This window comes from Schistocerca americana, chromosome X, assembly GCF_021461395.2.
Source record: "Schistocerca americana isolate TAMUIC-IGC-003095 chromosome X, iqSchAmer2.1, whole genome shotgun sequence".
Taxonomy (NCBI): domain Eukaryota; kingdom Metazoa; phylum Arthropoda; class Insecta; order Orthoptera; family Acrididae; genus Schistocerca; species Schistocerca americana.
The window spans coordinates 490,263,718-490,286,627 of record NC_060130.1 but is presented as its reverse complement, the minus strand read 5'-3'; the positions used below and the strand labels follow the sequence as shown (position 1 = coordinate 490,286,627).

Below are 22,910 nucleotides of genomic sequence, written 5' to 3'. Positions count from 1 at the left end.
AGCAAACACCTCTCTTCACCAGTAACTACACTTGAACAGATGAGTGCCAATGAAACAAGTGACAGTGCAATCAGTGTCTATCCAAATTACTGACTGTGATATCCATCTTTTCCCCCTCCCCTTCCGTATCACCCAACTTCTACCCTGTCACAGCATTATGGGCGACATGTTGACACAGAATCGAAACAATGTGGGGATCTCTCATATTTCCCAAAGCACACCACCTCTCCCCTGACAAATGACAAATTACAAATTACAAATTGTCAAAGCCACAATGGACGAGTTGCTTAACAAGGACATTGTTCACTTAACAAGGACAGTACCCAACCTTCAAACAGCCCTTATCAGGTGTAATCATCTTCAACATCATAGTCTGCCGAAAGGCATATTTGCAAGTATGCATCACAACTGAAAACAATGGTAAAACTGCCAGTATCACCTATTTCAGGTTATTTGAAAATCTTTTCATGCCATTTGGATCAAAAAAATGTGGCTCAGATGTGGCAGAGATTCATTGACTCAGCCCTACGCAAACTACTGCTTTGTTTACCTATACCTAGATGACATACTGCTTTTTCCTTTCTATCCCCAAAGATCATGAAGACCACATCTGACAAGCTTTCCATACCTAAGAACATCCATACTTTATTGAAAGTACTGGAAAATGCCACTTACGTCAGCAGGACATAACATTTTTAGGAAGTTCCATTTTGTCAGTAGAGATCAGGCCAATGGAAGAGAGGACAGAACTCATACAGTTCACTCCCAAGTCCACTAGCTACAAGGACCTACACAGATTCCAAGGAATGATCAGTTTCTACTGGCATCACATCCTGCAGACAGCTGAAATTCAAGCACCCTCACAAACACCCCATCTGGAAACAATACCACAGGAGACTTAACTGTAACATGGTTCGAATAAATGTTACAAACTTCCATGTCAGTCAGACGATTGTTATAGAGGGCTGTGACTTTGCCTCACTCCTCACCAATGGCCTACCTGTCAATCACAGCTGATGCTAGTGACACTGCCATTGGCGCAGTCCTACAGCAATCAGTGAATGGCGTTCATCAACCCTTAAGTTTTTTCCTCATGTAAATTACAAGGACCCTAAAGGCTGTGGTCAGCATACAACCATGAACTACTCACACTCTACAAGGTGGTAAAATATTTCAGGGGGACATTGAGGGTTGCCCCCCCCCCCCCCTCCTCCATATGTTTCACCCATTACTACCTCTTGGTGACTGATGACCCTGTAGTTTGGTCCCTTTATAACCCAAACCAACCAGCCAACTGCCCCTTGGTAAGTACCATTCACAATCCTAGTATGGATATATCACCCCTCCATTTCAGACACCTAAACTTCATAGCACAATTATTCTCAACAGACAACCAACATGTGAATGGGAGGTGAAAATGTTGTGGTGGACTCGTGTCCTGCCTGCAACACATTAATCAACCAGAAGGACCTGGCAAATGCACAAGAGCAACACAATCATTTACCTGAACTCTTAGACAACCCCAACATCTACGGCATGAACAAATAAGGTTACCCAGCTATAACATTAAACTATGTTGTGACACCTCACTATGCCCACTGATTCCAGCGGCATTTAGGGAATTAATTTTTGACAGCCTCCACAATCTGTCACTCCTCACAGTTTGCCTCGCTGTAATCCTCAGTACAGAATGTTTCTTTGCAGGAAATGGGTGCAGCCCTGTGTTCCTTGCCAACATAGCAAGATCAAAGAGCACACATTCTCCCCTCAGGAAACTTTTACTGTACCAAAAGGACATTTCCAGCATGTACACATGCACTTATTTACCTTCACCCAAGACCAAAGGTTACAAATACATTATATGGGTCATTGGCTGCATGATTCACTAGGTAGAAATAACCTCTTTGCGAGACATTACAGGTGAATCAATGAAATAGGCTTTCGTAAACACCTGGATTTCCCATTTGGTCTCCCCTATCTATCACAACTGATCAGGGTCAGCAATTCGAATCCCTCCTCTTTGCCAACTTGTGCAGGTTATGGGCGAGCATGATTTCACACAATGGCCTACCACCCACAGAACAGTGGAACTATGGCATTTGAGGTTGTAGGCACCTTAATGTGCCTTGGTACCCAATGCACAACACTCTATCCTGCATACAAAGACAATCCGAAGTCATCACAAGTGGAGGTGCTTCCACATCATTAACACCTGCAGAACTACCTTCATAGGTACAGATTGTCCAACTCCACATTACCACCACTCTCACATCCCCATCTCACGCTTATAGTTTATGACCTATTTTCATCTACAAGAAGCTAAGCGATTGTTCCCAAGTCATGCTGTGTGCCCAGGCAGTCAAGGCCACATTTCAGCAACTATCCACTGGCCTATAAAAAGCACTCCAATGGGGGAACAGACAATATCAGTTCTAGTGAAAGACAAAGCTACAATATCTGTCCACTTGCTAAAACCTGCTTGTGTGCTAACAGCAAAGAAGGAAACCCCCTCCCCCCCCCCCCCCCCCCATACCTCAACCTCCAACCTCCCCCACCTAACAGCCCTTTGACATGGACCTTCACTTCAGTACTACAGCCTTGACATTGGGACTGAGCTGCATCTACATGCCCCAAACATCGCCAACGATGACCATCCCCGCTCCCGCCAAACATATCGACTCTACCAACATACAAACATGTTTTTATCTGTAACCTTAACTAATAATCTTTGTGCTGGTGGTTCCCATCTGTTTCTTGAGATGTGTGTTTTGTGGTAACATACACTGTATCAGATCAGTGTGTAATAGTGACAATAAAGTGTGAAATTCTGAACCAAAGTGTCCGTATGTTATTCTACCCACCCCTGGCTACCAAGGACTTCCTCATGTGTGTAAAAGAAAATATCACTTGTACAAGTCCACTTGCAAAGGAAATGTGACTCCTTTACCCTTAAGACTATAATAAAGATGATTAGTACACCTGCAAATGATGCAAGTTGGTAGTTTTGACCAAATCAGAACTTGCAGAAACCCAGTTGTCTGACACTATGTGTCACTCAGGAGTGTGAAAATGTGGACATGTTTAATGTGGAGTTGACAACCTAAATATTTGCCCATGAATGAACTGAGAAATGCGCTATTGGAAACTGGATCCCACTTTAGTTTACATAATGATTCACGATTAAATTAGCTTGAATGAAATATAATTCTAGTTCCCTAGATTAATTTGTGAGGAGATCTTCAAGGATGTAGAACACAACGCATCATAAAATATATGTTTACAGAAAGAAAGAAAGAGAGAGAGAGAGAGAGAGAGAGAGAGAGAGAGATGCTAATGTTTCTCCCACAGATCCTAGCTTCTCTGTGAAATGGCCCTCATGGTTGTGGAACAAGTCAAAAAATCTTAAACATATCTTAAGAGGCAATATTAAACTTGTTACAAAACATGTACCACATAGGTGGTATAAAAATAAAAGATCTATCATATTTTGCTTACTTTCATTCCACAGTGTCACACAGGATCATGTTTTGAGGTAACTCATTAAGCCAAGCTAAAATTCGCAGTGCACATAAAGACTTGTTTAGATGCTTCAGCAGTTGTATGGTATGCTCACTTCAGTTTAATTTATTATCAGTTGTAATACTAAGAAGTTAGTGATGTCATCCTCTTCTGTCAGTTTGTCAGTCTGGTCATATTGTGGGAAGAAACACCTTAAAAGTACTGAACTGTGTGCAGTAGCCAGGAGGGAGTGGTAATATGAAACAAATTTGTGATATGGAACAGAACAATATTTTTAGAGTATTTATGCCAGCTGCCAGAAGTTTTTGTTATCACAGCCATAATGTTCTAACTCAGTCACTAAAGGTGGGTAGACAGTGGTATCACATGTACTTCCATGAGTAGACACACTTTTTATTTCAACTATCAGAAATTTTTGCAGGGTAATATTCAGATACTTTTTCTGATACCAGTGTATACTAATTAGGATACTGTTTCTGTTGAGGACTGGCAAGACAGCCAATCCACAGTGACGGGTAACCAAAAGGCACGCGCTTAAACTCACGCAGGCTGGCGTGAGGTCTGAAATAGGATACGTAATGAATGCTATAAAGAAAAGTACATAGCTGCTGGAATACTTAACTTTAATCCACAATTGGTGAACATTGGTCTTTTTGATACAGTATATGCATCATTAGATACATAACAAAGGATAAATGGCGCCTTGCTAGGTCGTAGCAATTGACTTAGCTGAAGGCTATGCTAACTATCGTCTCGGCAATTGAGAGCGTAATTCTCAGTGAACCATGGCTAGCAACGTTGGCTGTACAACTGGGGCGAGTGCTAGTAAGTCTCTCTAGACCTGCCGTGTGGCGGCGCTCGGTCTGCAATCACTGACAGTGGTGACACGCGGGTCCGTCGTATACTAGCGGACCGCGGCCGATTTAAAGGCTACCACCTAGCAAGTGTGGTGTCTGGCGGTGACACCACAGTTTCTAGTTTAGGATTCAGTAATAGAAGGGAACTTACAAATGGAAATTTTAGTTACTTGAAATCATTAATCAAAAGTATAGTTTCATTACTTAGTTTTTGAAAATGGTGTCAGGGAGACAATGTGAAACATTTTGTTTCCATATTACCATCACCTTTTTGTTTGTGGGTATCACTATGCCAAGAAGCAAGTTATGGAATGAAAAAAGTGGAACCTGACAGAAATGGCAAACCAAAGATATGGTTAATGAAATAATGGCTATCAGGGATAAAACTAAAACTGTAAATAAAGCAGCAAGATGTTTTAATAAGGTATACCAAAAGCTGCTCTCTTTAGAAAGGTGCTTAGGAAGGATATATGTGTATCTAAATACTTTAACCCCTGAAAAATTGTAAAAAAAGCTGTTCTTAACTAAGAAATTGAAAGAGAACTCGTGGAATATTGTCTATTGATGGAAAAATGTTCTGTTGTCTCAGTCACAATGACATGACAACTAGCAGTAAGATATGGAATCTTCAGTTCATTCAGCAATGACACATCTAGAAAGGCATTGTTCACTCAGTTTATGAACAGGCACAAGAATCAGTTTTCAGTAAGAAAGCCAGAAGGGACATCACTTGCTCAAACCACTGATTTCAACCACGAGAATGCCATGAACTATTTTGACCTTCTGTTACCCACTTAACTGAGCATACAAAACCTACAGCTGAATCTCCAGTCCTGCTGGTATACGGTGGACATTACTCTCATATCAAGAATATAGATTCATAGTAAAAGTAAAAGATCGTCATGTGACCATTCCCTGCTTGCCATTTCATAATACCCACAGGCTACAGCCCATGGATAGGACTTCGATGATCCCCATTAAAGACACATTATAGTGAAATGATTATACAGGCTCTAAGAACAGTTGGTATGAATACTTATGATACTGCAAAAATGTACAAAGGTACATAATAGTTCTGTAGATTGAAACATATGGGTATTTATCCACTAAAGAGGAATGCTTTTAGTGTGACAGATTTCATTGCCACTGAACATGAATCGGACAGGTTGCTGACGTTGCTGAAGCACTTCAAGATGATGGTGATGACAATGACATCAACATCAACATCAACGATGACGATGATGATGATGATGATGATGATGATGATGATGATGGCAATGATGACTTACAACCTTCTGGAATTGGCAATGGAGGTGACCTAAAGAAAGCTGAGGGTGGAGACTGGAAGAGCAGAAAGTAGATCCACCAATATTTATAGTCTGTATCAAGTTGCGACACATCTCTCAAGTCCTAAGACACCAGGGAGAGATTGGAAAGCACTTCCAGCTATTGTCCTAATCAGTTAGCCCAATAAAATGTGTTAGGTCTACTTAGACAAGAAACAAAGTGAACAGAAACTATAGAAGAAAAAGGGGTCTACTCAGGGAGCTACCTGTGGAAACAGTGAGCAACCAGCAAAATGTCAGATAGATATACAAAAGAGATGACTGCTCAGATTGGGAAATGAAGACCCTTCTTGGAAAGCTAATGAAATGAAGATGAGAGTTCTAGGGAGTAAGAATGAATAGAAAGGCTATCTTCTGATAGTTCAACCCAGACAGAACCTGCTGTGAAAGGAGTTTGTGCAAAGGACAATGCAGACTGTATGTATTGTGCTTGTGGTGAGACATTCACAAAATTCAGAATCTGGATAGCTTTGGGTTCAGTGTGCTATATGTCAGCAGTGAGCCCATGTTTTAGGCAGTGGGTGAGAGACTGAAGCTTTCATGAGAGACTTTTGTTCATGAAGAATTGTAAATTCTGAATTGAAATTGTGGTTTATGGGCCATAAAAAAATTATTTTAATTTTACACTGCACTCTTTAGTTTCTGCCAGATGAGCTCAGTACATAATTTAATAGTACTGTTAATAAAAACATAAAATTGATTTTTTAAATTCATGTTGAATTTGTTTCATATTATCACCTCAGCATTAAATGCTTGCAAATGGCAGCATATGTAATAGTTTAACATGTTCAATTTTCATCACAGTTCATATTTATCCTTTATAATATAGGTCGAAACTAACAGAGGTGACATTTCTGATGGAACAGTCACATTTTAATTTCAGAATTTTGTATCTAAGAAGTGTTTTACATTGTCATCACCTCACCTGTCTTCTTGTATTAATCTGGAGGAAAGTTGGGAGTAACTACGATCACAAGAATAGCATGATTGTAGTTGGACACTGGTGTGGGGACATATTTTGTTGGAGCTTCACATTTTTACTGGTAGTGGGAGGGATTCAGTTAATGCCTCTGCATCATGCTGTTCCAGTGAAAGGATTTATCACAGATAATTGGCCACTGAAATCTTCTGATCTGAATCATTTAGAATTTGTCTAGAATGCATTATCAGGTGAATTGTAGCCCATCAACTGCCACCTATTTCAGACCTCAACCTAGTTCTTTGTCATGAATGAGACTCGTCGCCAGTAGAAGGTTTGAACCACCCTGTATATATCAGCCACCTTGCTCTCAAACTTGGATAGTAGCTCCCAGTGATTGCATCCTTCATTAGCTCTTTTGTTGTTGTAGAAGAGATTTTCCAGTCTGTCTTTATTTATTTATTAGCAATCAGTAGCTTCAGATTCAGAACCTCTCCAGTGACGTGTTTTTGGCAGAGATGTGCAGCAGTTGTAAGTTGTGCAGTGTTCTCCACTTTTTTTGATGTCTTGTTTAGTAAATATGCTCACATTGCTTGATCGTGCTTCACATTTGGACATTAGTGTTCAAGGCATGTTCATGAAGTAAAGGCCATTTGCTTGTATTTAAATGTTGGAACCTCAGAATAAAGTTTCATGAGTGCATATATTGATTATTTCTGAAGTCATAAAAGTCATTGTTTTGATTTAGTAGTCACAATGAGAGATCAGGCTAGACAGTGATTTTGAGACTTCCTAATGTTGGGAACACCTCTGTTTGTATGATTGTCACAGAAGACCTTCTGCAAGATGGGTACTGAAAATGCTGCCTGTGCCAAGGAGAAAACTCAGCATTTCTGATGGGAATTTTCCAACAATCCTCCCTATAGTCCCAGTCTCAGAGCCTGTGACTGGTACCTCTTCTTGCATCTGAAATAGTGTCTTTGTGGACAATGGTTTGAAGGTGATGAGGATGTTTGAAGTGAATGGCAATTATGTGCAAATATGAAGTACAAATTCCATTCTGTATGATAGGTTCTTCCAGAAGACTGTTGATATTGTAGTAGGATTGGGCAAGTGGTAGATACTAACAGTAAGGCACGATAACTCAGCTCTGCAATGAGTGTACTGTGCGCTTCATTTCCAAACATAGGTTTTGAATATACCTCTATTTTGACGTAATTTATTTGTTTATTCATTCTTGAAATTCTGCATGTATTAATTTTCACTTGTAGGAACTTATTATTTAATGTCCCTCATGTTACTGTTATACATGTCGAAATGAAGCAAAAAACATAAATAAATCTTTGAAATGTTTGTTCCAGGTTACCAGCATGGGGTGCAAGGCAAATATCAAAAATCCTTGGCATAAAATTTCATCTTCGAGGGCTGGACAATGTTGTCACTGACTCTGGGTGTGTCGTCGTAATAAACCACCAAAGTTGTCTGGACTTACTTGGTAAGGAATAGTTGGAACTTTCATTCTGCATTAGTTTCTGATGTATACGATTAATACTCCCACTGAGAAAGAGCTGTCAAGTCAAAAACAACTGCCAGCATGAATAACTTATAAGAAACTTCCTGGCAGATTAAAACTGTGTGCCGGACTGAGACTCAAACTCGGGACCTTTACCTTTTGCGAGGTACTGGTAGAAGTAAAGCTGTGAGGATGGGGCATGAGTTGTGCTTGGGTAGCTCAGTCGGCAGAGCACTTGCCCGCGAAAGGCAAAGGTCCCGAGTTCGAGTCTCGGTCCGGCACACAGTTTTAATCTGCCAGGAAGTTTCATATCAGCGCACTCTCCACTATAGGGTGAAAATTTCAGTCTAGTAACTTAGAAGAAGATATCCATGATGTAGGGAAGCAACTTGAATCATTGGGTTCCTTTCTGATTATGCTGATATAATAGCTCCAAATTTAGCAGTCATCAACAACTACACAGTCAACAAAAGATTCGTACTTAAAAAGACTGGAAAGTTGCACAGGTCATGCCAATACACAAGAAGGGAAATAGAAGTAATCTGCTGCATTACAGCTCAGTATCCCAGGTATCAATTTTTTTGCAGTAGAATTTTTAGAACATGTATTGTATTCAAACATCATCAATTACTTTGAAGAAAACAAGCTATTGATTCATGGTCAGTACAGATTGTTCTTGTGAAATATAGCTAACTCTTTAGTCACACAAACTAATGAGTGCTATTGGCAGGGAATCTCAGATTGATTCCATATTTCTAGATTTCCAGAAGATTTTGATACCATTCCTCACAAGCGACTTCTAATCAAATTGCATGCCTATGGAGTATCATCTCAGTTGTGGGACTGGATTCTTGATTACCTGTCAGAAAGTTTGTAGTAACTGTCAGACAGTTATTGAGTAAAACAGAAGTGATATCTGGTGCTCCCATAAGAAGTACTATAGGCCCTCTAGCTGAAAGAAATTTAAAGGAATATAAAAGAAATGAGAAATACTGAAGTGGAAAAATATGATGCATTACTGTGCCAGAAAGTAATGATTTCAACTACATATGCTAAGAGGCCTTTTTGTTCTTTTATAGAAGGAGGAATATCAGATATTTTAAGTGGTGGTAGTATAGAGTAATTTAAATGAAACATTCCACAAAACGTATGTCCAATTTTTATTTTTTACAGATATACAGCTATTTGAATGCATTCGAAATAAGTACCTATAGAGGACGTTAAGTAAAGGCAGATGATTAAGTTCGAAGTTGATTTTCACAAATTCCAACTCTGGAAAATTCCACCTCTGACTTCAGCGCACTTTCAGATTCTCTTGGCAACACCAAGCATATCTCATCTGTCATCTTGGTGCTATTTCTCAAGGGCAGCACCATTATAATCTGAATGATCAATTCATCCCTTGTGTTTACATTTACTTTTTCTTTATAGACTTAGCCTGCGAAGAAAGATGACTATTTGTGTCACTCCATCTTCTGGGTAATGTTAAGCTTAACTGATGGGTCACTTGTTGACTAGGATGTGTACAGGAGCCCCAGTGAGCTAAGAGAACATTCACATCTTTCTAGCCAAAGGAACCTCTTCCAAAAATGTTAGAGGCTCATTTTCATGAAAGTGTAGATAAAGGGACCCTGTAAGACAAGGTAACACAACAGGCTCAGTCAACTGACTGACTGTCATACCGCAGCATATGTTTCCGAAAAGTATTCTGAAAATGTCTCCATAAAGGTATGTTTGTTTCTGTCAGATCACAGATGTAAGTTGAGAGCAGTACTGATAACATCATGAGTGAAAGTAGTCTAATCAGTAAACAGTATTAATTGGATTAATTTGCAATTTGCCTATGACAGAATTCTTTGTTTACTTTAGTCTCCTTCTGGAAGGTGTTGAATCCACTGTCAATGATAAGGTTAGAGGTTATTCATGTGTAATGTCTGCCATATTATTGTATGTGGAACACTGTTATGTGTCGAAACTGTGCAGTTCAATGTGTGCTTGTTGCAGGAAAATATTCTACCAACTGACTAATGGCTTCTAGTCCATCCATACTTTGCTCATTTGTAGATTAAAATGCTGGGTACTGCACCAGTCTCATTCAGTTTGATGAAAACACAAGTAAACACTCTTCAATGTAGTATTCTGTAGCTAGGAAATCATCTACCATATTCTCTACAAGCAGACTTATCAGCAGCAGCAGTAGGGCTTCCATTACAAAACCCTTACACTAATACTATACTGACATAATCAGCATTGGTAAATATGTGCAGCATATTGAAGTGATACAGTATATTGATCTGATCGAATGAAATTTTCCTTGATACACATGAGACTCAACTTTACCTTCGATACTGGTAGAAGCCAAAGAAATGAATTAAAATTTGTGGCACAGCTGTGATTTGAACCTGGGTCTCCTCCTTACTATTCAAATGTGCTAGCCATTACACTACTGTAGCATTGTGGCTACTTCCCCCAGCTTCATGGAGTACCTAATCATCACTATTTAATTCCATCAGGTCAATAGATCACCTACGCCTGAGGTACAGGTAGGATTTCCCCATTAAGTACAAAGCTGGGTTGCTGTCTCAGTGTCAGAGAGCCTTGGCAATAATGATAATATGAGAAGGGGAAATGGGCTGAAGTTCTGAATTGAAATTTGTGTTGGGGTGGACGCTGGACTTAAGTAGTCCATGCAGCTGTGGTAGCCACAATGATATGGTGGTGTAATGGCTAACACAACTGCCTAGTAATCAGGAGACTTAGGTTCAAGTCCTGGCTGTGCCACAAATTTTAACTAATTTTTTCAGCTTCAGTCATTAATGATACTGTATAGTTGCCCGACCAACCAGAATCACATTCCAATTCAATTATGTAAACTCAAGCACAACTTCACAACTTGAACTACAAAACTGGCAATCGACGAATAAGCCCTTAACAACTAGAGTAACAACCTGCAAAATGATAACTTCTCTCTTTTACATTCCAAAAGCTGTATCTCCATACTCAATAAAAATTGGACACATGTTATGTGGTATATGTTGTTGAAACTAGTCTGTATAACAACCTCCTAAAATATATACTTTTTTCCCTGAAACGTGATATATTTATGGTGTATAGTAATGCACTGTCTTGAACAAAGTCCATGTTTTTATACAATATGCATGTAAATTAAGTTCTAAATTTAATAATACTAATATATTTTTTGAAGATTATGTATTGAAATTTATCTGTATTTTTGAATGTGTTAGTGTGTACCATTGCTTAACAGCCCTGTACAAGTATTTATTAAAATTGTTTGTGATCCTTTGCAGTACTTGCTGAGCTGTGGCCAAAGCTGAAACGATGCACTGTTATTTCAAAGAAAGAAGTTTTTTACCTGTGGCCTTTTGGACTCGCTGCCTGGTTGTGGGGAACCATCTACATCAATAGACTGAATGTTGAGCAAGCACAGGCAGCAATAAACAGCACTGCAGACACCATAAAAAATGGAAAGGTACATATTTCTTTGTATGGAATGCCAGGATGCATCTTTGGAAATGGACGTTGTCAATTTCCCTCCTCATCCAGCAGTCTTGAGATGATCCATAATTCAAAGAGCAAATATAACAATGAAATAGGTTGTATCTGTAATTTTTCTGTATTTACACAAGTAGTCATCATAACCAACAGAACTAATAACAGTAACTTCAGTTGCAGCTGCCCCAACACCAACAGTTTTCCCATACAGTACTAACAATGTGATACTGAAGGCACCAATATCATATCAGGGAAATTTTGTACTTGTTGTGTTTATGTAGCACTACATTTATAAAATAATTATGTTGTGTATATTTTGTCCAAATGGATAATCAAATACTGTATATTCACCATTTTTTTCCTTCTTCTTCTTCTTTGAGAAGTTTATTACAAACAGAAATTATCTGAAATTGGAGGTGGTTTGTAAGATGACTGCTTCTTAATTGTCAATGATTTTCAGCAGGTAAAAAATGGAAAACTCAGTTTAATTATGCCTCTACTTCTTTGACATAATCTGTGTGAAGGAGATGCCAAAACAACCACCACAGGTGAAAACATCAAGAAATTAATTGATATGGTATTGGATTATGACTGATCAAAAATGTATGAAATAGCTGACATCACAAGGATATCAGAAAAAAGTATGGTACCATTTACATGTGGTCATAATGGAAATGGATGTAGATGAGTTCACTGAGGTTTATAGCTGGCAGACTTACAGTGAAGCAGTACCAAACTTCTGGAAGCAACTTTTGCCATTAGCCTCTCGGCTACAGCCGTGGATCCTTTGTTGTCTGTTACAGTGCTTATATTACCAGAAAGCATTATTAATTTACTTGCTTTGTTCATAGACAGAGGTAGATCAATAACCTATATGAGAAATTGTAGGGGACAAATGATAGATCCTTGTGGGACTCCATAATTTGTCTTTTTCTGTTCAGACTGTATGCCTCCTTTACATCTTAAAACATGGCTTGGCTGTACGAGAGTATGCCAAAAAGTAATGCCTTTTAATTTTTATGTGAAAACTAGTAAATACTTTTCAAATACAATGAATTTTATTAACAGTTGTTGTTGTTGTTGTTGTTGTTGTTGTTGTGGTCTTCAGTCCTGAGACTGGTTTGATGCAGCTCCCCATGAATACAGTAAAGCTGCATGCCCTCGGGAAAAATTACGGCCGTAGTTTCCCCTTGCTTTGAGCCGTTCGCAGTACCAGCACAGCAAGGCCGTTTTGGTTAGCTTTACAAGGCCAGATCAGTCAATCATCCAGACTGTTGCCCCTGCAACTACTGAAAAGGCTGCTGCCCATCTTCAGGAACCACACGTTTGTCTGGCCTCTCAACAGATACCCCTCCATTGTGGTTGCACCTACGGTACAGCTATCTGTATCGCTGAGGCACGCAAGCCTCCCCACCAACAGCAAGGTCCATGGTTCATGGAGGGGGGTGTTATTGATAGTCTACATCTCTATTATCCATGTCTACATATTGATTTCTCAACATAATCATCCTGGGTATGAACACACTTCCCCCCACGAGATATGAGTTTGTTGGTACTGTTGCTGTACAGTGTTTAACCTTGTTGATGGAGCCACAATCACACCTCTGCTTGCACCACTTCATCACTATCAAAGTGAAGTCCTTGAAGGTGTCCTTTAAATTTTAGAAACAGATGAAAATTGGATGGGGCCAAGACATGATTGTATGGAGGTTGGTCGATGACAGTGAGCCCAAGGTTCCATATTGTTGCAGATGTCACAGTGCTTATGTTCGGTCTGTCTTTGTCATGCTAAAGGAGAGGGTGTTTCATGTTCGGAGAGACTCTTTGAATTTTAAACTCAATTACAGCACACTGTTTCTCACACACTTATATACTTATGTTAGACACTGCCATGTTGCATGCTACAATTTGGAGCCCCCTAGTGGCAGAGGGTTGAAAATATGTAGACATGAAGCATAAAGATGCACTACACAAAGGAAGTGGCTACTCGGGTAGCAGAGTACTTGTGGCGTGCACATGGGGGGTTTTTAGGCTAGGCAGTAGTGCGAGGTGTCCTTATAAACACTCACCAGTCGACGTACAGGCAGGGAAATCAGGACACGCTCAGTGTAAAGACACTTCAGCTATCAAGGTATTAGCAGTAAATTTTCAGAGTGTTCGGAATAAAGTTGCTGAATTTACTGCCCTCCAGGAGCATGTGGTGCACAGATTATTCTCGGGACTGAGACCTGGCTGAACCCTGAGATAGGAAGTTCTGAAATATTTAGTGAGGGTTGGAACATGTATCGGAAAGACAGATTAGACACCGCAGGAGGTGGTGTCTTCATTGCAGTTGACAAAAATATTGTGTCTACTGAGGTCAAAGTAGAGGGTGATTGTGAAGTTATCTGGACACGTTTAACAGGGCTAGGAGAAATGAAGTTAATTGTCGGGTGTTATTACCGGCCACCAGGTTCCACCATGACAGTTCTAGAATCATTCAAAGGGAGTCTACACTCTGTATCCCAGAAGTACCCAGATCATGCTATATTAGTCGGAGGTGACTTCAACGTACCTAGTATAGACTGGGATGTCTATGGATTCATTACAGGTGGTACAGACAAGCCATCATGTGAATTACTTTTGAACACACATCCAAAAACTGTCTTTAGCAGCCAAATCGACAGCCAATGCATAATGGAAATATTTTTGATCTGGTAGCCACAAACAGACCAGACCTCATCTACGGTGTCAGTGTTGAGACAGGGATTAGTGATCATGATGTAGTCATTACAACTATTGTTACGAAAGTTAAAAAGTCAGTCAAGAAGGCTAGGAGAGTATTCTTACTAAGCAGTTGTTAGCATCCCACTTAGTACGTGAATCGACTTCATTTACTTCCGGTATGATGGACATGGAAGAATTATGGGTAAATTTCAAACACATTGTAAATCACGCATTGGAGAAGTGTGTGCTGAAAAAGTGGGTTATGGACGGAAAAGACCCACTGTGCTTCGGAGAATGCTTAGGAAGCAAAGACAGTTGCACTCGCGGTACGAGAGAGATTGGGAGAATGAGGACAGGCAAAAGTTTGTAGAGATTCGTGCTGCTGTAAAAAGAGCAATGCGTGAAGCATACAACCACTACCACCATCATACCTTAGCAAAAGATCTTGCTGAAAACCCAAGGAGATTCTGGTCTTACATAAAATTGGTAAGCAGGTCGAAGGCTTCCATCCAGTTACTCACTGATCAGTCTGGCCTGGCAACAGAAGACAGCAAAACGAAAGCTGGAATTTTAAATTTAGCATTTGAGAAATCTTTCACGCAGGAGGATCGTACAAACATACCGCCATTTGAGTCTCGTACAGATTCCCGTATGGGGGACGTAGTGATAGACATCCCTGGGGTTGTGAAGTAGCTGAATGGGTTGAAAATAAATAAATCACCAGGTCCTGATGGGATTCCAATTCGGTTTTACAGAGAGTACTCTACTGCATTTGCTCCTTACTTAGGTTGCATTTATCGTGAATCTCTTGCCCAACGTACAGTCCCGAGCGACTGGAAAAAAGCGCAGGTGACGCCTGTATATAAGAAGGGTAGAAGGATGGATCCTCAAAATTACAGACCAATATCCTTAACATCGGTTTGTTGCAGGATTCTCGAACATATTCTCAGTTAGAATAAAATGAATTTCCTTGAGACAGAGAAGTTGCTGTCCGTACATCAGCACGGCTTTAGAAAGCATCACTCCTGCAAAACGTAACTCGCCCTTTTTTCACATGATATCTTGTGAGCCATGGATGAAGGGTATCAGACAGATGCCATATTCCTTGACTACCGGAAAGCATTTGACTCAGTGCCCCACTGCGGACTCCTAACTAAGGTGTGAGCATATGGGACTGGTTCCCAAATATGTGAGTGGCTAGAAGACTTCTTAAGTAATAGAGCCCAGTACGTTATCCTCGATGGTGAGTGTTCATCGGAGGTGAGGGTATCATCTGGAGTGCCCCAGGGAAGTGTGGTAGGTTGTATTCTATCTACATAAATGATCTTTTGGATAAGGTGGATGGCAATGTGTGGCTGTTTGTTGATGATGCAGTGGTGTACAGGAAGGTGTTCTCGTTGAGTGACTGTAGGAGGATACAAGATGACTTGGACAGGATCTGTGTTTGGTGTAAAGAATGGCAGCTAACTCTAAATATAGATAAATGTAAATTAATGCAGATGAATAGGAAAAAGAATCCCATAATGTTTGAATACTCCATTAGTAGTGTAGCGCTTGACACAGTCATGTCGATTAAATATTTGAGCGTAACATTGCAGAGCAATATGAAGTGGGACAAGCATGTAATGGCAGTTGTTGGCAAAGCGGATAGTCGTCTTCGGTTCATTGGTAGAATTTTGGGAAGATGTGGTTCATCTGTAAAGGAGACCGCTTATAAAACACTATTCTTGAGTACTGCTTGAGTGTCTGGGATCCCTATCAGGTCGGATTGAGGGAGGACATAGAAGCAATTCAGAGGCGAGCTGCTAGATTTGTTACTGGTAGGTTTGATCATCAGACGAATGTTACGGAAATGCTCCAGGAACTCGGGTGGGAGTCTCTGGAGGAAAGGAGGCGTTCTTTTCGTGAATCGCTACTGAGGAAATTTAGAGAACCAGCATTTGAGGCTAACTGTAGTACAATTTTACTGCTGCCAACTTACATTTTGCAGAAAGACCACAAAGATAAGATAAGAGAGATTAGGGCTCGTACAGAGGCATATAGGCCGTGATTTTTCCCTCGTTCTGTTTGGGAGTGGAACAGGGAGAGAAGATGCTAGTTGTGGTATGAGGTACCCTCCGCCACGCACCGTATGGTGGATTGTGGAGTATGTTTGTACATGTAGATGTAGATGTAGAAAATGTTAATAACATTTGTTTTATTTGAAAAGCCTTAGGAGTTTTCACATAAAAAATTTGGAGGCATTACTTTTCAGCATATCTTCGTACAAGAGATGTTTCATTCCTAACACAGTTGAAATCAATCCATTCATTCACTCATTCATTGTGTTCTATAGATACCAGATAGAAGGAGAACTTCTAGAGATGTTGTTTGAGTTGTGATACACATTAGCATAACCATAATACATCATAGAATCTGTAGACTGTAGTATTAAATAAATTTACACCCTACTGCATAATTATATTCACACTTATGCCTTCTAAATTTAATCAGTAAAAGTCAGTAACTGATGTTGCATTGAGGTGTTGATGAATGAAATTTATCACTGACATTGAATGGGAATTTTCTGAATAGACTACATCTGTGAGGCTGTAGGTGAAAAGAAGGCAGCTCGAGGCTGGAAGTACACCAACCCGGTGAGCTCTTGGACACTTGAAGGTGAAGTCTAGTGAGGCAGTGGCCTGAGGATGATTGAGGCTGAGGACCAGCAAGGCAGTAACATGAGGACGATTGAGATGAATTCCAGGGAGGTGAGGGCTCGATTGTGAACTCCAATTGATGGGCTGCTAAGTGCAACTGGCATGAGCCCAGTGTGTGCACTTGAGCTGAGCAAGAACTCTGATTGATGGGTTGCTAGATGCAATTGGTGTAAGCTCACAGTGTGTACTGGCCGTAGACTAGCTGGATGGCACTCCAAATACCCATCCAGCAGAAGGATACCAGCACAGTATTCAGCAGGCATGTGATACAACAAAAGTAAAGTGGTGCCAGTGATTGAAGCACTGTTTTGTGTCATAAGGGTGCTGCTAGCAGCAAAGCTGACAGCAATGGTATTGTGGCAGCAGTGCAGGTTTAGTTGATGCCAGGCCTCCTGAGGGCAGTGCAGCTAGTTGGCTAGTGTGGCAACCTGTGGTACACACCAGTAGTGTTGTTGGCGTTTTGCAGGTGGCAGCTTGGGAATACAATAAGGGGTACTTGGCAAACCTTCCAGTACTGTGTTTCAGAGGCAGAATCAACTCAGTGAAGAAAATGTTGGACTGAGTGCATTCATTACACTTGAACTTAGCTAATTAGAAAAATAGTATATTTTTTGTTATTGTTTTTACATTGAAAACTGCCTTCTAGGGTTGCAAATTCACCAGATATGTAAAAATGTGTGAAACATTTTAAGAGTTATTCCAGATTCTGTGCTTTTTTTTATACAGGTCACAAAAATTGCCTTGGTACTCTGGGGAACATGTTTGAATAGATGGAATTAACTTTCCAATGTTCTTTGTATATTACTCTTAAATCCTGTTAGAGTATGAATTACAACTAATTTGTGAATTTTGTAAAAAAAAAAAGGTATCTGATCATTATAGATTACTGTATTTATTACTATTATTAGTTCTGTTTATGAAGTACATTTACTAGCATTTCAGTATTAGACTGAAGTTCTTCATGTGCCATAAAAATTACAGAGCTGAAGAACAATTCCTTATCTACTCTCACTGAACAGAAATAATGCAAATAGTGTGCACTTCAACAAAAAGAGTGACAACAACTCTGTCATATTAAGCATATTTGATAAACCTACAGATTGTGTAACAAACACAAAGTTTATAGGGTGAGTATTGATTATGAATTGACATGGAATGAATACATAAAGGTACTGACGGAAATAATGTCATCAGCATGTTAAGCTCTTAGAGTTCTGTCATCAGTTTGTAACAGCCAGTGTCTTTTGGTGACATATTAGTCCTATGAGCACTCATTTCATAGCTGTTGGATTCTTTCCTCCATATGAAAGTCACAAACTGCAGACAAGAGTGGCAGGAATAATAACTAAAAGTAGTTGTCAGGCTCATTGTAAAAAACTATTTAAAGACCTGTGTATCCTTATTGCACTATGTGAGTACATTTATCAATCTGTTGTGAATATCAGTGAAAATATTAGTTAGCATTTCACTAGTAGTTTTGTACATAGTCGTGGAGCTAGAGCCATGTTGGACTTGTGTTTATCAAGGAAAAACAAAAAAAAAATCTCAGGGAATAAAATTGTGTAATACTTTTCTCAAGGAACTGGAAAAAGATTACTTACATACATGTACTTAAAAATGCAGTGGAAACATATTTTGTAAGTAATGCATAAGTAATACACAATTAAAATTTGCTTAGAGAACTCAGACTAGGTGTTAACTATGAAATAGGACATCTGCAGCACTCATGTCACAATACATGATCAGAGCATAATGCTTTTACATGCAGATGTGCCAAGATATATAGTGCATGATAGCAGTGTCACCCCTGATCTCAACATATTCATCAGGGCAGATGGTGACTCAGTTTTCCAGATGGACTGAAGGGAGTACAGGAAGATGTGCATGTTCATCATCCTTAATTCACCAGTAGCAATCAATAGTGTGTACAGCGGTGCAGTGCAAAACTGTGTTTTATATCAAAAGTTACCTGGTTCAAACTGTATGTGATCAGTAGAACATTGCACAGTGTGACCAACCAAATATGGTATGGTAGTGCAGTTATTAAGAAACTGACTTCATATTTGGAAGATGGGATTTACTGTGTCCGACAATCCTGGTAAGGTTTTCTTTGGTCTACCAAAATCATTTCAGGCAGGTGCTGGTATGGTTCCTTAGGCAAGACCATGACAGACCACCTGTTATATCCCTAGTGTTGCCAAATATCCCATATTTCCCAGAAAATCCTATATTTCGGCTATAATCTTGTCAGGTCCTGTGTCCAGTATTATTTCAAATTTATCTCATATTTTTCTAACTTCTGCAATGATAATTAAAATAATTTATTTTGCCTCACACACTACAGCTTTCCCTATTATCTCTGGGTCTGTGGTGAACAAGTAGACGAGTAACCTGGCAAGAGAGCTTATGTTAGGAGTCTGCTCAGCTAGCCAGTGACCTAGAAACTGAAGGAAAGACCACATTATCATAGGCCAGAGGAAGTGAGCATTGTTCTGGCCAGATTCGGAGTTTGTGATTTCTTGTTTTAATATGAGAGTTTCAATTCTGATGATCAATTGCCAGTTCCAATAGAGTCCACCAATGCCAATAGAGTCCTTTTTCTAAGTTCTGAGCTGAAATTTAAGAATTTTGAAGAAATAATTGATTCAGTTCAAATAGATGATGTAGGTTCTTTGTGAAATTAATTTTGTAAAACAAAGGATATTTCAAAGCGAAGCATGTCCATGGAAGACAATGCAAACAAAAGGTGGGGTGAACTTTTCTATACCATGAGAGCCAAAAATGTTCACGTTACTAATTCGTTGAAAGTAGTTGGGTGTGTATTAATCGTTCGTGGTTCAAATGCTGAGCAGAAAGAATTTTTTGCCTAATGAACCATAAATGGACAGAGGTGCACAGCAAATGTACCACTGACCTTATAAAAGCAGATCTGCAAGTAGCTGAGAATTTTCGTTTTAATTGTAGTGAATTATTTACACATGTAAAATGGAATGAATCATTGCAAAAACAAGCAAAGTCTGTTAATCAGTACAAGCAATAACATGAAATAAAACACGTATGCACATTTTAAATATATTCCAACTGTTCTTTACAGAAAATGTTGTTTGAAATGTTTATTTTGTAGGGTTTTCCTAGCTTCCATATTTTCTCTGTAAGAAGTTAGCGACCCTACCTATTCCTGTAAAACATACTTATATATTTTTTGTGTAAGTATATTATAGCTATTTATTCTCATTGCATTATGATGACAAATCCTATATCATTGTGAGCTGATATCTGGATGAATGAATGAATAAATGAATAACACTGAAAGGTTAAAACAGATATTGTGAGATAATTGGAGTGCCTACTTAATTTCTCCAAAGGAACAGCACAAGCAGGTCCAAAGGAAATGCAAATGAAGAACTGACATTCTTATGATGAATAGCTGACTTTGGAATCTTTAAGATTCCTATCTTGTTGGTGAAAGAAAAATTAGCTCATATCAGGACAAAAAAAATTGTTCTCAGAAAGCAGTACGAGTTGCAAGGGGACTCTAAATATTTCTCCAAATTTTCTTGTTGGAACTAATTTTCCATCAGTCCAGCACCAACACTTCTTTTTCTTGTTTCTTAGAAGTCTTCTTTCTGTGATAGGATAGTTGTTCTTACTGGATAAGTAGTAAAAATTATGCATTTCCATTTGCATAACTGACAAACCTCCTCTGATTGATCCTGTTTCAGAAAAAATATGCATCTGCTCCTGTTCTGACTCAAATGTATTGAGACTAGAACTGTAGCTTGTGACACTTCATAGCCACTTTCATGTTTCCATTTTCCAATTTAGTATTTAAACATGGAACATTTTATAGTTTGTTTGTTTTCTTCACAAGTGTGTGCTCTGAGAAAAGGAGTCCTCAAGCATATCTTCTCAGCTAACAATAAAAGAACTGTTATTATTAAACTGATGTTTATTCTTTCAGATGAAACTGTGCATGTTTCCTGAAGGTACAAGAAACAATGGACCTACATTGCTGCCCTTCAAGAAGGGTGCTTTCCATGTTGCCATTGCTTCTCAGACACCTGTTCAGCCAGTTGTTGTAACACGCTATTATTTCCTTGAGTCAAAGGAGAAAATTTTTAATCCAGGTAACTAAGTAAACTTGATAACTACAGAATCCTGACAGTTTGTATTGTTGTAGGATGTAACAAAACTCTGTGGTGTACTGCTTCTAGTATTGTCTACTAAATGTGTACAGCATATGCCAGATTATCTAAATGCAGTGTCTTTTAGATCTACATAATGTGTACCATAATTTTATAAAATGGAATGTAGCTTGAGTGACATGTACACTGTTGTTTTTCATTAATTCAATGAATTTGCCACCTAAAAATTTTGATTTTGTTGTTGAAATATTTATAGAGCAGAAGAAATCAGTGATCATGACATAAAGAGTGTTTATAACATCTTCAAACTTGTTAAATGTGGTTCCATTCCTGTTCAATAAAACATCCTTCTGTGGGCTGAAACACCATTGAGGCAACATTCAAATGAAAACAATCTTGAAGGCATTCAGGAAGGGTGCACATTGGTAACTTTAGGGTTTCTGAATAAATGTAAGAATGATGTTGAACCAAGACCTAGGAATGCATCCCATTTGTTTAAGGTCAGAAAACATATAATGCAATAAAACCACCATGTGTCTGCAGAACTTTATTCCCAATAAGTTACACTCATAGACATATCAGAATTGCACTGATAAGACAAAACATTATGACCTGCGCCCATTGTGAGATTAAATGTTGCCTGGTGACACTGCATGCACACCATGCATTAAGGAAAGTGTATATAGGTGGAGCAGAGAGGAATAGGATATCATTGTAGTGTTGATATAGGTGGCATATTGGGAAATTCACTGACATAAAGTACTTTGACAAATTTCAGATTGTTATGGCCTGCCAACTTTGAGATGTTCATTCAGAAGTGCTGAAGCTTGTTGACTGTTCACATCCTGTTCTTGTGGGTATTTATGGAAAGTAGTTGGAAGATGATGAAACTATGAGAATGCTAAAAGATTTTGGACATCCACATCTCATCACAGTTTGTGGAGGTCAGAGGCTTGCCCGCTCTGTAAAACATGATGTGTGGTGATTTGTGGCTAATCTGACAACAGAATGCAATACTGGTGGAGGCACAGGTCTTCTGGAGCACACTATTCCGCACACATTGTTGTGTATTGGGTTTTTCAGAAGACAGTCCCTACATGTTCCCATATTGATCCAATCACATCGTCAGTTACAATTGCAGTGCACACATGATCACCAAGAATGGACCATGGATTAATGAAAATATGTTGCATGCATGTTGTCTTGTCTCTAGTTACACCACATTGATGGTCATGTCCAGATATGCTGGTATGATGCTCAAAACATGCACTGTGCCATGAATTCAGATCAGTAGGCAATATTATGCTATGGGGAACATTAACCTGCGTTTTCATGGGATCTGTGGCAGTAATCTGAGGCACCATGACACTCTGGACTGTGTAAACATTACTGTGAACCATATGTGTTTGTTTAATTGTGATGTTTTCCATTACGGCAATGCCATCTTCCAGCAGCATAACTGTCTGTTACAAGGCCAGAATTGTACTACAGGGTTTTAAGGAGCATGATAGTGAACTCATGTTGATGTCTTGGCCACCAAATTCATCTGATCTGTACCTGATGGAACACATATTTGATGCTATAAGGCGCCAGCCCTACACCTACAAACCACAGGCCCATAATTTACAGAAATTGTGTGACCTGTGGTTGAACATCTGATGCCACATATCTCTGTAAACTAATCAATGACTTG

The 22,910-nt window shown here is 39.2% G+C and overlaps 1 protein-coding gene across 3 annotated transcripts in view; it reads left to right on the top strand.

The window, feature by feature from the left end:
- LOC124555022 (1-acyl-sn-glycerol-3-phosphate acyltransferase alpha-like) overlaps window positions 1–22,910 on the top strand; it is a 747,916-nt gene that overhangs the window by 710,356 nt on the left and 14,650 nt on the right. For all 3 annotated transcript variants that reach the window (XM_047128767.1, XM_047128769.1, XM_047128768.1), the window contains 3 exons: window positions 8,003–8,136; window positions 11,463–11,644; window positions 21,034–21,199. In XM_047128767.1, coding sequence (XP_046984723.1) covers window positions 8,003–8,136; window positions 11,463–11,644; window positions 21,034–21,199 — 482 coding nt within the window. The remainder of the gene's footprint in view (window positions 1–8,002; window positions 8,137–11,462; window positions 11,645–21,033; window positions 21,200–22,910) is intronic.